We start from the raw sequence: 18,284 nt of genomic DNA on the forward strand, positions 1-18,284 counted from the left end.
TAGTACTTCTCTCTCCTCTCTCATCCCTTCCTTGAAGAAGCAGGCACTAAAGATGCTTAAATGAAGCGTTGATTGAAAATCTCACTTTAGCAAATGAGATAATGCTAAATCTATAAATACCAAGCCTAAATTCAGATATTACTGGGAAGGAAGTATAGTTTTAAGATGGGAGATTGAAGATTAAAAAAAAAAAAGCTTATAGCATTTTTATGGTATGTCAGGCTCAGAGTGAGAAACCAAGAGGACATTTTAAAACCTGAAATGAAATCAAAACAAAGCAAAAAAAGCTAGTTTTGGAACAAACAGATTTGAGAGAGAGGAATCTCAGAGTGAGTATTATCACTTTGACATCTCTGTTATATGGCTCTAAAAACATCTTTTCTTGAGTTTTAACTTGGGATGATTTTGTGAAACAGGAATCACAAAACTACAGTGAGTACAAAGAAAATGTTTTAATAAAATATTCAATACAGTATTTCCCTGTGGGGATTCTAGAAGAAGAAGAAGCTGAAGGAAGTGATTGTCAGTGTTGGGAACCCAGTCCTAAAGGAGACAAGACTTAGTTTTCCTCCAAAGACACCTTGTCCAGCTCTGCCCAACAGGCTGCAATGAGATGGACCAGGAGACCTTCAGGAGTCACCGACAGACCAAGTGAATGAACCGAATCCACTTACAAACAGATCCACTTAAGCAGTTTTTGCCTCAGGCTTCCTACCAAATGCAGTATCATGGAGACAGGAGAAGGTTGATATACAAAGGCATTAACATGATTTTGTTTTTTCTCCTCCTATTCTATTTGCATTTCCAGAGTGATCATTAGTAACAGAGAGATCTGTGGTTTCACCAACTAAGCATTTCAAACAGATTTCATTTCTTGACCAAATTTTGTGCTCAAGGCCTGTTACTATTAGTAATTCTTGTGTTTCAAATTGAGAGAAACGAGAGCATACCCACCCCTACACATAACTTAAGCATATCACTGAGAATTCTACACATATGAAACAAGCATAAGCCATGAATCCTCCACTTTGTGTGTTACTTTTTATTACTACAGAAAGTGCTGTTGCTTGAATATGAATATCATTTAGTGTAATAAAATGTGGAAAGACACATTATTGTGTTCCAGCTCTGGTTCAGTCTGACAGTGCCTGGCATAAACCATGGAAACTTGATAAAAGACTGTCTTGCGGTTATCTTGCTGTCATGATTCCGATGTGTTTTGATTCCCTTCTGGAGTCATAAATTGCACCTTTGGTACCATGAGGGAAGAGTTGTTCCTTCGGATAGAATTGTTCCTCCTCATGGAATTGTTTCTTCTCATGGAGTTGCGCTTCCTCAGAGAATTTTGATGAGACAGTTCACTCTTTTGGAGGGTCTGAATGAGGATGGAAGGTTTCTCATCCAGCTCTCGGGCACTGCACCGTGGAGCAGCTACTTTAACAGTATTGCCAAATTTGGAGTAATCCACAGAGTACACTCCTTCTTCCTCAGTCACAATGGACACAAAGCGGTGGCCCCATTGGATCTCCTCAGCGATGTAGGAGGTTCGTGCTTGTGTGGTGATGCCAGTAGTTTCAACCACTCCTTCCAGAATAACTATGACCTCCAAGTCTTGGTTGGCCAGGTCAGTTGCTGAGATGTCATACAGGGGGCTGCGCTTGTCAATCACGTGGCAGATGATCAAAGGGGCCACCAGAAAAATGTTATTGCTCTCGATTGGGTTATCAACAGGAATGTCTAGTTGGTGAATAGGGACCACCTCGCCTTCAGGTGTCGTTGTTTTCTTCACCACCTGGATGCGCACGGAGGCACTAATGATCATGCTTTTCCTCAGGTCACCCACTCGGAACATGAAGCACAGCTTGCCATTTCGGACGGCAATTACAGCGTGGCGGCTGAAAATCAACGTTTCTGCCCTTCTGTGAGCCTGAGCTGTTTTCATGAAAATGCAGCCTAACATGACCGCATTGATGATCAAACCCACAATATTCTGGAGAATCAACACCGTGATGGCCAAAGGGCACTCCTCTGTCATCATCCTCCCTCCAAACCCAATGGTAACTTGAACTTCAATGGAGAAGAGAAAAGCAGAAGTGAAAGACCTGTGAGGAAGGATATCAGAAAAGAACACCATCAGGTCACATTTTGAATAATGAAATAATATGCCAGGCTGAACTTTTCATTTTCTTCCACTAGAGACTCTTAAATGCTTGCACACAGACTAGCCAACTTAACCTTGTAAGATGCCAAATTCTAAACTGTGTTTAGAACAGTCTCTCTCTCTCTCGCATGCATCTACCTCCAGACTTCTGGAGATTAACATTCTATTAATTCATTAAGCTCCTTTAAGCTAAGGCCTAATTAACATTCTATTAATGTTTCACAGGTCACGTAGTGATGGGCCTAACTGTGTAAAAAATTAATATATTTTTATATAAAGGCATATTTTACATTGTGACATACTTCACTTTCACAAAGGCACAGTTTACTCTGTAAAACTTTCTAGCAGGTAGATGTTTATTATTTATTGCATATCTATGTTTAGGAGACTTGAGTCATGTGGAAGGTACTGAGTACTGAGTAAAATTATTATTTATAATCTTTAAAATCATATCATTAGCTAATACTTATTTTGTATCTCATATAGAAATAGCACAGTGCTAAAAAAACTGGTATAAAACACATTATTCCAAACAACTAGTATTTTCAATAGAAGGGAATGGTTTTCCATTTGGAAAGAAAAGTGTCTTATTGATGATCTAAGTTTGTTCTTTTAAGTCAGGGGTCCCCAAGCCCCCCAGGCCAGGGACCAGTAGTGGTCCATGGCTTGTCAGGAACCGGGCCACACACAGCAGGAGGTGAGTAGTGGGTAAGTCAGCATTACCACCAGAGCTCTGCCTCCAGTCAGGTCAGTGGAGGTACTGTATTCTCATAGGATAGCGAACCCTATTGTGAACTGTGCATGTGGGAGATCTAGGTTACCCGCTCCTGATGAGAATCTAATGCCTGATGATCTGAGGTGGGACAGTTTTATCCCCACACCATCCCCATCCCCCAACCCCATCAGTGGAAAAATTGCCTTCCACAAAACCAGTCCCTGGCTCCAAAAAGGTTGGGGAGCGCTACTCTAGGTGCTCTGGAGAATACTGAAATGACGAAAGGGAGAACTAGAGGCAGAAACTAGTAAATGACTATGTCAAGATCTCATACAGATATGCCTTATTTTATTCTACTCTGCTGTAATGTACTTTGCAGTTACTGCATTTTTATAAATCGAAGGTCTGTGGCAACCTTTGTACAGCAAGTCTGTTAGCACAATTCTTTCAAAAGCACGTGCTCACTTTGTGTCTCTGTGTCACATTTTGGTAATTCTCACAAGATTTCAAACTTTTTCATTATTATTACATCAGTTACCATGATGTGTGATTAGTGATATTTGATGTCACGATTGTCATCGTTTAGGGCAGCTGTCCCCAGCCTTTTTGGCAAAGGGACTGGTTTTGTAGAAGACAATACTGGGGTGTGTGTGTGGGGAAAATGGTTTCGAGATGAAACTATTCTACCTCAGATCATCAGGAATTAGATTCTTACAAGGAACCCGCAGCCTAGATCCCTGACCTGCGCAGTTCACAATAGGGTTCACACTCCTATGACGATCTGATGCCCCCGCTGATGTGACAGGTGGCAGAGCTCAGGAGGTAATGTTTGCTCCCCCGCTGCTCACCTCCTGCTATGTGGCTTGGTTTCTAACAGGCCACAGGCCAGCACTGGTCTGCAGCCCAAGGACTGGGAACCCCTAGTTTGGGGCACCATGAGCCATGCCCATATAAGACGGCAAACAATCGATAAATGTGTGTGTTCTGACTCCTCCACTGACCAGCTGCTCCCTTGTTTCTCCCCCTTTCCTCGGGATTTCCTATTTCCTGAGACACAGCACTATCGAAATGAGGTCAGTTAATAGCCTTACAAAGAACACCAAGCGTTCAAGTAAAGGAAATATTTGCTGCCTCTCACTTTAAATCAAAAGCAAAAATGATTAAGCTGGTGAGGAAGGCAAGTCAAAAGCCACACTAGGCCAAAGGTTAGGCCTGTTGTGCCAAACAGCCAAGTTGTGAACAATGGAAAGAAAAAGTTTTGCAAAAAATTCAAAGTGCTACTCCAGTGAAGACACAAATGATAAGACAGCGAAGTAGCTGCATTGCTGAGATGCAGAAAGTCCGAGTGGTCTGGACAAAAGACCAAATCGGGCACAGCATTCCCCTAAGCCAAAGCCTAAACTAGAGCAAGGCCCTAATTCTCTTCAATTCTATGAAGGATGAGAAGTGAGGAAGCTGCAACAGTAAAGTTTAAAGCTAGAAGAGATTGGTTCGGGAGGCTTAAGAAAAGAAGCCACCTTCAAAGCAGAAAAGTGCAAGGTGAAGCACCAAGTGCTGATGGAGGAGCTGCGGCAAGTTATCCAAAAGATCTAGCTAAGAAAATTAGTAAAGGTGGCTGCACTAAACAGCAGATTTTCAGTGTTGAAAATGAAACAGCCTTCTATTGGAAGAAGACGTTACCCACAACTTTCATAGCTAGACAGAAGTCAATGCCTGGCTTCAAAGCTTCAAAGTTCAGGCTAACTCTTGTTAGGAACGAATGCAGCTGGTAACATCAAGTTGAAGCCAATGGTCATTGACCACTCTGAAAATCCGGAAGCCCTAAAGCATATAAAGTGACTCTGCCTGCACTCTATAAGTAGCAGTATAAAGGTTAGAGGACAGCATATCTGTTTGCAGCATGATTTATTAAATATTTGAAGCCCACTGCTGAGACCTACCGCTCAGAAAAAAAGATTCCTTCAAAATATTACTGTCCATTGACAATGCACCTTGTCACTCAAGTGCTCTGATGGAGATGTAGAAGGAGATGATTGCTGTTTTTATGCCTGTTAACACAACATCCATTCTACAGCCATGAGTCAAGGAGTAATTTCGACTTTCAAGGCCTATTAAGAAATTTACATTTCATAAGGCTATTGCTGACATAGATAGTGATTCCTCTGATGGAGCTGGGTAAAGTAAATTGAAAACCATCTGGAAAGGATTCATCATTCTAGACGCCATTAAGAACATTTGTGATTCATGGCAGGAGGTCAGAATATTAACATTAACAGGAGTTGGGAAGAAGTTGATTGTAATTCTCATGAATGAGTTTGAGGGGTTTGATACTTCAGTGGAGGGAGCACATGTGGTAGAAATAGCAAGAGAACTAAAATTAGAAGGGGATCCTGAAGATGTGACTGAATTGCTGCAATCTCATGATAAAACTCAGATGAATGAGGCGTTGCTTCTTCTGGACAAGCAACGAAAGTGGTTTCTTGAGATGGAATCTACTCTTGGTGAAGATGCTGTGAACACTGTTGAAATGACAAAAAAGAATTTAGAAGATTACATAAACTTAGTTGATAAAGCAGTGGCAGGTTTTGAGAGGATTGACTCCAGTTTTGAAAGAAGTTCTACTGTGGGTAAAATGCTATCAAACAGCATCACACATTACAGATAAATCTTTTGTGAAAAGAAAAGTCAATTGATGCAGCAAACTTCATTGTCATATTTTAAGAAGTTGCCACAGCCACCCCAACCTTCAGCAACCACTACTTGGGTTAATCAGCAGCCATCAATATCGAGGCTAGTCCCACCACCAGCAAAAAGACCACATCTTGCAGAAGGCTCAGATAATTATTAGCATTTTTTAGCATTAAAATATTTTTTGAATTGAGATATGTACATTTTTCAGCCATAATGGTATTACATACTTACTAGATTACAATATAATGTAAATGTTTTATATGCACCGGGAAACAAAAAGTCTGTGTAACTGGCTTTATTGTGATATTTGCTTCATTGCAATGGTCTGGAACCAAAACTGCAATATCTCTAAGGTGTATCTGCAATTAATATTGTACTAACTTGAATTTTCTCGCTTTGGCCTATTCCTGTGAAAGAAGCAAAGGGAAGGAACCAAGAAGTTGTAGGATTTTCTTGGGAAGCTTTTTCAAATAGAACATCTACTCCCTATCTTAGTGAATAAACATTGATTTGATAGGCTGAGGTTGGATCTGGGTACGATGCTTTTGAAAAGTTCTCGGGTGATTCTCATTTACCCCCATATGGGAAGCACCACATTTATTACTATCAATTTATAACACTTAATTTCACAACTAGTACTGCTATGGCTTCTTCATGGAAAAGAGATTAGTCCTATCTTTGCCCCCAACCCCAATTTCCAACTTCTCTAACTTTATAGAAGACAAGCCACACATTAGCAATCTCTTAAAGTATTACCTATTTATTAATGCTACAGACAGCAGGTGAGAAAAATGTTTAAAAACATTTGAATACTTGGTATATACAGTGCACTTTGGTAGAAAACCATGAGGGATAAGCAAGAATACGTGGATTATTCTTTTGATTAGTTTTTAAGTGGAGTGCGAAAGTTGCCTATTTCTTTTGGTGCTAAAATGATTCATGGAAAACTACAATAATTGCCTATTGCACCAGCTACCCACAAAAAGATATCTGGTATAGCCCCAAAACATGGCGAAGAATAAAACTGGACCCCAGAGAAAGGGTATGGATAAAACACTGATTTCTGATAATGTATCCATACTTCAGAGAGCAGTCTAATGATCAATATCCCAAATGATTTGTTTTAATGGTTTAAGAGACTGTTCATGTGGATATTTTATATATTGTTTACGAATTCTAAATATTACATATGGTAGAAGATCCAGCTTTTTACTGACACTTGCTATGCTAAACAATCTCAAGAGATAAAAGTGTTTAGCTGTTCCTTTGTTCTGTTACAGAGAGAGGTAGGCTGGATAATATTGAGAAAGAGGAAATACATTGGTCTATTTTTTGACTCATATTAAATGAAGGAGTCAAAGAGACGCCTTGAAGGAGAAAATACATGAAGGAGAAAATGAGTCACTCTAAAAGAAGAATGGTCAAACATTATTTGGAAATACTGGTGAATATTCAATGAAAAATGTTGTTTCCAATTTTAGTGATATGATTGGACATTGAATTTACAAAGAGAAAAATGCAAAGAATTAGAATTATTATTAGTCACCTTTTAAATTGTCTTTGGGAGAGAATGAATATTTTTAAGGTTTGCTGTTATTTTTTTTATCTCTTTTTTTATCAGTATCTATCATATAATTTAGATTAAAAATTTATTTTGATATGAAAATGATTCACCAATTATCAGTGCCAGTAAGTTTCTTAAAGAGATATATTATAGATAATGATATTTGATCTTAGAATATCTATTGAATGTTTTAACGGATATTTTAAGTATTGTGTTTTCTTTATGTCTTGGTATACTGATGATCTCCTATGTTTTCCAACTGCATTTTCTTTGAGACAACAGTTCGTGACAAGTTTGAAAAAAGAAAAGAATATCTAATCAATATTAAAAGCAATACATCAATTCAATAGTTTTTGCTCCTCAAAAATTGATCTGAAATCTGTGGTGTGTGATCTCCGCACACTAATGCTGCCTTCCTCCTTGAAAGGCTGGCATTGTAGTTACTTAGCAAATGGAAGGGTGGACAAGTTCAGTCTGGGGTCCACTTTCTGCAGTGATATGCTAGCTTCATAAGATTCAGAGTCACTGAAGGTCCCATCCTTTACAGTTTCCTGGTATCATAATGCTTTTTCAAGTTTCCTTGCTTTGTGAATTATATGAATTTAAAATGTTCTTTTAAAAATGTTTTGAAAAATTTTCTAGTATTATTACTACTGTTTTGATTCACAGTGAACATCTTGGTAATTGATATAATTTATCTCTTTCCACCTCCCAACAACAACAAAAAATTAAGAAACAAATCACCTCAACTAAATGTTCTTAAACCATGTGAAAGTAAGAGAGGAGAATCACTGAAATCAAATTCAATTTACCTGCCTTTGAGATACTTATGATATGAGAAAGAAGCCAAAGTTAGGTATCTAAGAACTGTCTTGTCCCTATTCTATTTAAACTTTGAAAGAAGAGTACAAAATTAAATTGCTTTTATATAACCCCTTCCATAAAATTTTGGACTAATTTTCATTAAAAATTAGCAATTTCTAGTTCTGAATCTTAGCACAACTTTTAATTTCTGAATCTTATGCAAGCAATTAGCTATGTTATGATAATCTCGATAAAGAAGGGATGATATTTATTTCATTTTTTAGTAGATTTTTAATCTAGGACACTCTCCCCCTAGGGCCTCCCTATTTTTTTTTCTTATTATTTCTGAAAGTGTCATGGGTTAGAAGAGTCATAGAAAAATGTCCACTAGCACAATATTTTTTTGTTGATCAGAGATATTTACCTGTGGACACTGAAACTACGGACAGCAGCTTTTTCATACTGAACTAAACGTGCGTGCTTTTGGAGTAAAGCACTCTGTGTTATCCTCTGAATTACAATTTTTTTTTTTTTTTGATAACTGGTACAACATTTTCAAGGCTAGTCCAAAGGACTGAAGCTCAGATTTTCAGAGACTCTTCATCCATAAAGTTGCATTAAAAAAAATATTTACTGTGTTAGGTTTTGTTCTTCATTGTGCTTTTTTGTTTCTGGAGATTCTAAAACACACCCTTTATTTCACTTTCAGTTAAATAACAGAATGATAAGAGAAAAGGCATTTTGACATTTTTTTCTCTACTGTTTTCAACCCCTACCTCATCCCACTACATTCTTACCTGACATTAGTCACACACACAGTGGACTCCAAACTACTTTTCTCCATTCCACTTTTCTCCATGTAAGCATAGATGTCCCCATGGGCAAAGGCCACCAGCCACCACATGATAGCGAAGAGCAGCCAGCTGCAGAGGAAGGACATGGTAAAGATGACCAGCGTGTGGCGCCATTTCAGGTCCACCAAGGTGGTGAAGATGTCCTGCAGAAAGCGTCCTTGCTCACGGATGTTCTTGTGCGCCAGGTTGCAGGCCCCGCTCTTGGCGATGAATCGGGCTTTGGGGAGGCGGTCTCGGATGCGCGGCTTGCGCAGGTTCTCCGCGGCGATGCGCGCCAGCACATACTCCTCCGGGATGATACTCTTTCTGGCCAACATCGTCCTGTCACCATAGCCAGCTTAGCCACCTGCCTCTCACCTGCCTCTCTGTCCCTGGACACCCGTCCTCCTGCACGAGGGAAACATTCATTAAAAACTTAAAAACCCACCCTATGCTCACCTCTTGGTCCTTGTATTCAAGGACAGGTTTGTACATGCACGAGGTGACATGCAAAACCAAAACTGTGATTTTTCACTAACCCAAACATGAATCTAGCTTGTGCTTGAGTTCTGGGATCTCAGAAAAATTACTTGGTTTTAATAAAAAGAACTGTTCCAATTCTTCTTATCATTCTGAACACATATGGGCATAGCCTTAGCTAAATAAAACCAAGAGCCTTCCGGTAAACAGCAGGCTCAAAGATAATTCTCTGCGATGAACCGCGTCTGTAAATTAGTGCAAGGCTACAGCACGTGGCGTCAATCAAGAAGATTAAGACCAGTTGGGTGCACGATCTACTTACTTATTAAAGTACTTAGATTATGTAGCAATATTAAAAGTAAAGAGGGGAAATTCTTCCGCCGTTATTTTTAGAAGTAAGCAAAGGCCGTGACTCCTTGCGCAGTATAAATAACGTGTAATCTGACAAAATTATAAGTGGTGTGCTATAGAATTTATAAATTATAAGAATTATTTTAAATGCGAAAGAATGAGTTGCATCTAAAAAAACAGTTAAAAAGGTTCCTGTGGAAATCATAATATTATAAATTGAAAAATTGAAAACTTTTTTTTTTTAAACAACGAAGGAATAAAATATACAAGGTGCGGGGGGGAGAAAAAAAACCCAAACAGCCTGCGGGTTGCAGTAGGGAGTGCGCCCCGAAAAGTCCATCCAACACTGCAAGCCTCTCCGGTGTTTTGCATTTTAAATCATTTATGGGGACGCGGACGGCCTCCCCCTCCCCTCCCCCGGAGCAGCTTTGAAACTTACAGACTCCGGGCAGCGGGCGCGGCGGCTGGACCTCCTTGCACACGCCGGCGGGCAGCGGGCAGGTCCCTCGCTCTCCCATCCTGGCGCGCGGGACCAGGGGCCGCCCAGGCCGGAGGGACAGATTGGGGGCTGCGTGTCCTATGGAGAAGAGTTAAAATAATAAAAGGTGCAACTGAATCTAAACGCAGGGAGGGCTAGAGGAAGGGGGATGGGTGTCGATCTTCCCCTCCCCCTGCTCAGCTCAACTCCTTTGGCCACTGCAGTGGGAGGAGGAGGGACTGGGGGGGCCGGGGGGGATGCTCCACAAATCAGCCTCCCAGTTAGGGCTTTGACGCACGCCAGACCTCGGAAGCCGCCGCTGTCGCGGAGTAGGGGGCGGGCGGGGAAGGGGCGAGCGCGAGTCCCCGGGAGGTAGGGAGCAGGCCAGAGGGAGGGACGACCCGGGGGAGGGCGGGACCTGCAGAGCCAGCTCCTTTCCAGTAGCCGCGACCCCCTGCTGCCAGCGTGACACACAAGTCTTTAAAAGGCTCTCTGCTCAGGGGAGAGAACTTTCTGAGTCCAAGTTCACTGACGCAAGGAGATTTAATTTTAATTTTATTTTGTAACCTAGGTAGATAACTGGGCTTCTTCATGATAACTGGGCTACTTCGGACTGAATCAAAGCAGAGAAGTCAGGAAATATTCTTCCAAGGCGTTCAAGCTGTGGGCACACGCAATTATTTACATTAAATTTCCACCTGCTAGGAGAGATGCAGGTGGAAGATGTTCTGAAACCCACTCTAGTAAACTATTTCTTCACCAGCCAAAGCCACTCTTCAGGGAATTACACACACACACACACACACACACACACACACCCTCAAAACAGCGACTGCGCCCCCCCCCGCCCCCCGCCCTACCCCTTAAAAAAAAAGAAAAAAGAAAAAAGAAACCACTGGCAGTGGTTCCCGATGAAGAAATTTTGCCCCAAACAGGGACCGCCGTTAACACTTCAGCGCTGATAAGGCCAGGTCATTCGGTCTTCAGTAATTGGTTGCTTTCTGAAATATTGCAGCTTCTTCCTCTGTCTAGATGGTCTGCATGATAAAACAGAGCATTTGCGTACAAAAAAAGGTTATACAATAAACATCTATAGCTTTTTGAAAAGGAGCCAGCGAAGACAAATGTGCTTTTTCCCACAGGTCAAGCCTCCTGATTTTGGCACTTGCGTTAATGGAAACTTTAATTCTTGGAAGTTTCACGTATTTTCCAAGACTCGGGCCGAAAGTGTATGGAGCATAAACAATGTATTCATTTAATTACCCAAAGACCTAAAATTAGTCTTTAATGAAGACAAATTAAGAATATTTTTTCCCCTTGTGGTTAGATCTCCTTAACCCCTGTAAGCCCAGGATCCTAGTTTGTTAGTGGTAGTCCTCCTCTCTACGGTCATTAATTTTTGCAGTAATTTATGTAGTATAATAGTTTTACAACTGTATGAAGAATCAGTCAATTCCCGCCATTGTTCTATTTTACTTTTGACTTTGTACACATTATTATTCATTATTTTAGCCCGGGGAACATTTATTGCACACCTTTGTAAACTTTTTTTAGGTTTATGTGTCTAGAGATATGTAAATATATGTCATAGTTGTTGCTTTTAAGAGGCAGACAGTTGTAGCAAGAGAGATATACTCTAATACAAGCAGGGATGTGATTAGAATAGGAAAGGAAAGGCCAGGCGCGGTGGCTCAAGCCTGTAATCCCAGCACTTTGGGAGGCCGAGACGGGCGGATCACGAGGTCAGGAGATCGAGACCATCCTGGCTAATATGGTGAAACCCCGTCTCCACTAAAAAATACAAAAAACTAGCGAGGCGAGGTGGCGGGCGCCTGTAGTCCCAGCTACTCGGGAGGCTGAGGCAGGAGAATGGCGTGAACCCCAAAAAAAAAAAAAAAAAAAAAAAAAAAAGGAAATTAAAAAATGCCATGGGAATTCAAATGAGAGATATTTAAGAGTAGGAGACTAAGGAAAAATCCATCGATTATTTGGCATCTGATCTAGGCTTTGAAAGTCTGGATATATTTAGGGTATACAGAAAAGCAGAGAAAAGACAGCCCACGTCAGCATTGATGAAGCCAAGTTGGCTACACAGCAGGATTGGACACTTGAGTTCAGTGCTCCCTGGGCAGGTGCTGGTACCACTACTCTCAATGAGATTTTCATGTACTTGTCATTCCCACTCCCACCACTCCTGTACCCACTCCCTTAAACTGGGGACTGCTAGAGGACAAGGCTATGACTTGCTCATCTTTGTAGCAAGACCCTAGCGCCATTTACATTACAAATGGGCTCAAAAATATTTTTGAATCAATGAATGAAAAATACAAAGTTGAAGAAGCAAATTGGGGCCTTGAAAATGCATAGACAGCCTTAAACGCTTGACAAAAGAATCTGAGGATTCCTCAGCAGGTAGTGGTAAGCCATGGAAAGATTTTGATCAGAAAACTACACAATAAGAGCCTGTTTTAAGAGGATTGATCCAGAAGCAGAGAATATAATGGCTTTAAGGGTTGCATTTCTTAAGTATAGTCCCTCTGGGCTCCAAAATTCTGTAACTGGCAGAAGAGGGTGCTGGAAACTATCACATTAATTAGAGAAGGAATGAGGTCTTGGCCTAATAGGTAATATCAGTGGGCAATATGCAAATAGATACAAAAGGAATGTTATACAGAGTCAATATTGGAAAAGTGAAAAGTCAGAGGTGACTGTGATATTTATCATAGTAACAGAAAAATAGCAAGAAAATTGAAATGAGAAGAGCTGGACTGCTCTGGAGAATTTATGAGAAGATTTGCAACAAATAAAGCCATATCTGAATTCTCTGAAAATTCTGTTCTTTTGGTATAATACGTATTTCAGACTCATTTTTTTTCAGTGAGATATATTCTTCCAAATACGCAATTTTAAATAGTTCGACTTGCTTTGATAACAGAATGTCATATTTTTATTAGTAATTTAACCTGATTAATTCAAAATCAGGGCACATAATAAAGACCAATTTTTAAGGAATTAATAAGTAAACGTTTGACAATAGTAGGCCTAAGAACAAATAGTAGTCATTTTTAAATGGTAAAGAATGTGTACTATAAGAATATTACAGATAAATATTTTTCTTGGTATTCCCTTTCTACATTGTTTCCTTAAACAGTGTGTGTCTTTGTCCTTCAACTAGTTTTTCTGCACTAAGTGGAAGCTGCATGAGAGCACGTTGTTGATTATCACCACACACCCAGGGTCTCAAATTGTTCCGAGATCCCGAGAGTGGGTACTCAATAAATACTTGTCAAATGAAAAGAAGTAGGAATAGTGTTCAAAACATGGCATTTCTCTCTTTCTTGCATTTTCTCTGTCATCTCTCTTTACCCTTCATGGTTTTGCAACTATTTCTCAGAACCCACATAGGAAATGTGAAGTTTTGGAATTCACTTTGAAGTCTATTTCTGTAGCTGTCTGCAAAAATTTTCTTCCTCTCACCTTTCTCTTTACTATATTGCTCTACCTTTAAATCAAGCTTGTCCAACGTGTGGCCTGTGAGGTGCATGCAACCCAGGAGAGCTTTGAGTGCTGTCCAACACAAATTCAAAAACTTTCTTAAAATTATGAGCTTTTTTGTTGTGATTTTTAGCTTATCAGCTATCATTAGTGCTATTGTACATTATATGTGACACAGGATAATTCATCTTCTTCCAGTGTGGCTCAGGGAAGCCAAAAGATTGAACACTCCTGCAAAAGTATCCATTTCTCCCTTCATTAGCAACTTCCCTAACTGCTCTAAGTCAGCAATGCTTAAACTTGTCTGGCATTTGCTAGCTAAGTTTCTCTTTACAACTTGATTTTAAGCTTAACGGACATACACCTCTATTCCCCAAAAGTCTTTCTGGACACATAGTAGCTGCTCAGTAAATATTTATCATTGACTGACCTCTAGCTCTCCCTCATATTATGGTCCAAACAGTGAACATTTAAATTTGCCTCTGGTGAGAAATTGGCAAAAAAAAATCAATTAATTTTCAAGAGCACATTTACTACTTAGGGCTTATTTTATTCATCTGCCTATTCAATCACTATATGCTGTTGTCCACTAAAAGTTATGTATATTTTCTTAACTGTTCAATAATTTTCTTAATTGTTCTTTCAGGAGTGAAGAGTAATTTGCACACTACCAGACGAGAGCAGTAAGAAGGCTAGAACACAGCTAATTTTATTTACTATTATAATTTTCTTGAGTATGCAGGAATCCTGTTAGAATTTACTCATGTTACAGAAATTTATGCAATTAAAAAGCAATTAAAAGATATTGGTTCACTTGTAAGTCAGCATCTGTCAGGTTCCTTTTAGACCCGATGAGCATTTTCTTTGGGTTTCTGACATTCTCATTCTCTTAAGAAACAAAGCTTGTCAAGTGCCTTCAGACAAGTAGAGAAAATATTAGGTTGATGCTTTTCCTAACTGTCTGCTGCTTTGATTACTAAATGCAAATCAGCAAAGTTTCTGAAACTACCCTTGAGAACAAGGGTGAAATTTTTGCAGTTGTTGACTTTGCCTTTGACATGACTTTTAGACTTCAAACTCTTGGATTTCCTGAGCCATATTAGACTTAAAAAATTGGAGGGTCTTCAAGATGGCAATGGAAATGAGTCATGTTAGCTGACCAAATAATGGTTGGTCTATTTGCTTAGTATGCTGCTTTATTAGTGTCCTCATATAAACCACTTTGGAACATATTGCTTTGGAATCAACTTAATAAAATTGTTACATAAACTAGTAATCAAAACAGCATGTTATAAACTTACTTTTTTGGAGTTATCATGGAATGGGAATGACAATATAACTCTTCTCAGTTATTTGTTCCAGTGAATTCAGAAAACATTTCTTTTTGAGATATGTATCTATTTATGTGCAGAAAAGCATCACTGTTTTAAATAAGGTCACCCCATTTCTTCTTTGCAAGCTCAACTCCGCAAACTTTAGCAAGCTCACAGGTGTGAATCAGAAAGGTCTGTAAAGGAGGCACTCAAAACTATAACTACCCTTTGATTTGCATCTAAGTGAGCAAAACAGCATCCCTGCTCCAAGGCATTCTTGGGGAGAAAGCTGTTAGCAAACAAGTAATACATTACATAATTATTAATAGTGGTAAAACGTATAAAGAAAATAAATCAAGATAAGGATCAAAAGTAACGAGGGCCAGAGATGACAGTTTTAGATAGAGTTCAAAAAAGACCTCTTTAAAACAATGACATTTGAATAAAGAATCAACTGTATGATCAACTGGGGAAAGAGTGCTTTAGGCAGCCCAGAGCAAGTGTGAAAGCTTTGAGGCAGGAAATAGTTTGATGTGCTTAAAGAACAATAAGGAAATCAATATAGCAGATGGGTAAGAGGAAAGGCAGAGGAAGAGCTGGGAAAAGTGGCAAGTCCCTTCACTGTTTTCTCCATTTACCCAATGAATAAGGATTGAGAGTCTGCCAGGTACTAGGTTATGAAAATCACTGACCCTAATCCTTGAGACAGTTGCATGAGAATTGGGTTTTTTTCCCTCATTTTGCACATGAGTTGATTAGAATTTAGCAAAATGACTTTCCAAAGTCACTTACCAAGTAGGTAGAAAGCTATGACAAACTCAGAACATCTGATTCCAAATCCTACGCTTTTCTTACTAGGCAATATCTCAAAGAGATGATTGTCCAACCATGGTCCAGCTACCCAAGAAATGCCTGGTAATATGATTTCATGCCCCTCCAGACTTCTATTGAGGAAGGATAGAATAAGACATAGAATCTTTGGCCCAGAAATTACAATATCTTTAATGAAAAGGTATACACACTTCTGATAAAATAAAGCACACTTAAAAGTTATCCTGGAGATTCTCTTGCCCAGCCAGGTATTAGAACCTCATAGAATTATTTTAAGGCAAGATGAGATAATATAAGATGTTTAGGATAGCTACTGGCCTGTGATAAGTACTTAATAAATATCAACTGTTAGTAATATCTTAGGGCTGATTTTAGTTTGGTGATGGTCAAGAAGGTCTCAGAGCAGGCTGTGGGGGTAGGAAGGAAAAGCTATAGCCCACAGATTTCTTTTTTCATTGTCTACACCTGAATATTTTCGAGATCTTACCAACCCTCAGAGTGCTATTATAACTAACCAATACTTGTACTACCATCTCCTCAACTCTTGAATTTAATTAAGACACTGGGGACTAAAAAGGGGCCAACCAAGATACTGGTAATAAAATAAGGACTCAGAAATCAACACATATGTTTTACTGTAATAGTGTCTCCAAGAGAAAAGTAGTTCCTTCCGTCAAAGAAAGAGTACCCGTGCTGATTCTGTTCTACTGGTAGTCTACAAAATGCTAGTTATAAATAAAGCTAGTAGGGCCTCTCCCAAGAGAAGATGAGAAATAGTGGCTGTCACTGTTGATTTTTGCAGGGCCTGAAATTATGCTTTCACGTTCTCGTGCCAAAGAAAGGCAAGTTCACATGAGCCTGGGATCTGCCCTGCCATAGGAACTCTTCACAGGATTTCTGAAACTCTTAGGGAAAAAAGCAGTTCCCAAGGATGACCTGATCCATTGCTATGCTTTCACGTCATTATGTTTTGCAAAATGAGTGACTCACGCGATGCTTGGAAAGAGAAACCTGACGTTTTCCAGAACACTCTGTAGAGCAGCTCCTTATTGCCACCTTTCAAAACTGTCAGCTATAGAAAGGATTATAGAGGTTGAAAGTTTTAAAGTGATATTTAGACTTGTTGGGCCCAATGAAGCCAGGATATATTTTCTGCTGTTAAATGATTTAAAAAAAATTGTTTTTAAGGTAAAAATGTTCTGTGCCAGAAAAGCTTTCACCAGGTCATTTTTTGTAAACAGGTTCACACTGGAATTACATATTTGAGAGTTGTTTCTAATTTAAAATGTCAAATTATCTCATTTTTTGTAAGAATTGATGGGATGATAAAATGATCTCTCAAAATTTATTATGGATTTGAAAGTCAATCTTTCTTTAAAAAATTGAGAAATTATGGGAGATGCATGAGCTATAGCATAACTTGTTTACGTTCACAGCGGTTTACAGTCAGAAAGATGAGATCACGTGCCAGTTCTGTCATTTACTTGGTTGATGACTTTGAATAACCTACTTAATGACTCTGAGCCTCAATCTCCACTTCTGCAAAATGGACTAACATCTACCTCTCAGAGTTGTATAGATTAAATGAATTGAGTATGTAAAGGATTTAGCACAGGCCCAGGACACCTAAAACTATGTAGATATATATATATTTTCTGAGATAGAGTCTTGCTCTGTCTCCCAGGCTGGAGTGCAGTGGCATGATCTTGGCTCACTGCAACCTCTGCCTCCCAGGTTCAAGCAATTCTCCTGCCTCAGCCTCCCGAGTAGCTGGAATTACAGGCGCCTGCCACCAAGCCTGGCTAATTTCTGTATTTTTTTTTAGTAGAGACAGGGTTTTGCCATGTTGGCCAGGCTGATCCGCCTGACTTGTCCTCCCAACGTGCTGGGATTACAGGCGTGAGCCACTGCGCCTGGCTCTAAAACAATATTTTAAAAAATAATTATAACTTTGATACAGCATCTTTAATAATTAGGATGTAATTCATTATTTATTATTTTATTTTTTCTTGGCCTGAATTTGTTAGTATTGTTAGATTATTGATAAACAAAAATGGTGGTGATAACAGGCATGCTTTCTCTTCTTAGTGATTTTAATAAAACACTTCCGGAATATATAATTTATATATTTATCACTTTAAGGTGGTATACTTTTACTACTTTTCTGTTTTTTAAATCAGTGATGGATAAAGAATTACACAAAATGTCTTTTTAGTATCTACCAAGTTTATCTATTTTTCTCCTTTGACCAGTTAATTTGGTAAATTAAGTCACTGAAACTATTTTTACATTCCTGAGATTAAACTCCAATTGGTCACTGTCAACTGTTATTTTAATATAATGCTGGATTTTGTTTGTTAAACAATTTACTTAGGACTTTTGCATAAATATTTGTGAATGAGATTGGTCTGTATTATTTTTTTCTGTGTCATCTCTGTCTGAATTTGGGTAAATGTTATGAGTCTTTGTAATAAGAATTAGTGTGTATTCTTTCTCTATTGGTTGAAATAGTTTATATAGAGTAGGGATTAGCTGCTTCTTGAAAGCTTGGAATAATTTTGAAATCAT

At 39.1% G+C, this 18,284-nt stretch overlaps 1 protein-coding gene across 2 annotated transcripts; it reads right to left on the reverse strand.

Moving 5' to 3' along the window:
* Positions 1-437: 437 nt before the first annotated feature.
* On the reverse strand, positions 438-10,354 carry KCNJ8 (potassium inwardly rectifying channel subfamily J member 8). 2 transcript variants are annotated; one of them, XM_003906099.5, is made up of 3 exons: positions 10,039-10,354; positions 8,733-9,176; positions 438-2,102 (listed from the first exon to the last, which is right to left on the reverse strand). In XM_003906099.5, exons 2-3 carry the CDS (start codon positions 9,104-9,106, stop codon positions 1,202-1,204), a joined length of 1,275 nt encoding a protein of 424 aa, XP_003906148.1. In that variant the 5' UTR covers positions 9,107-9,176; positions 10,039-10,354; the 3' UTR covers positions 438-1,201. The 2 variants fall into 2 exon arrangements, with proteins under 2 accessions (XP_003906148.1, XP_009178618.1); XM_009180354.4 differs by lacking the exon at positions 10,039-10,354 and adding an exon at positions 9,571-9,915.
* Between the last annotated feature and the right edge of the window lie 7,930 nt (positions 10,355-18,284).

This window comes from Papio anubis, chromosome 9, assembly GCF_008728515.1.
Source record: "Papio anubis isolate 15944 chromosome 9, Panubis1.0, whole genome shotgun sequence".
In the NCBI taxonomy this organism is placed as follows: Eukaryota; Metazoa; Chordata; class Mammalia; order Primates; family Cercopithecidae; genus Papio; species Papio anubis.

Excerpts from the sequence above, each read along its gene's own strand:
- KCNJ8 (XM_003906099.5), bottom strand. The coding sequence starts at position 9,106 with ATGTTGGCCAGAAAGAGTATCATCCCGGAGGAGTATGTGCTGGCGCGC. Across the intron at positions 2,103-8,732 it reads GTGTGTGTGACTAATGTCAG|GTCTTTCACTTCTGCTTTTC; the intron begins GTAAGAATGTAG and ends CCTTCCTCACAG.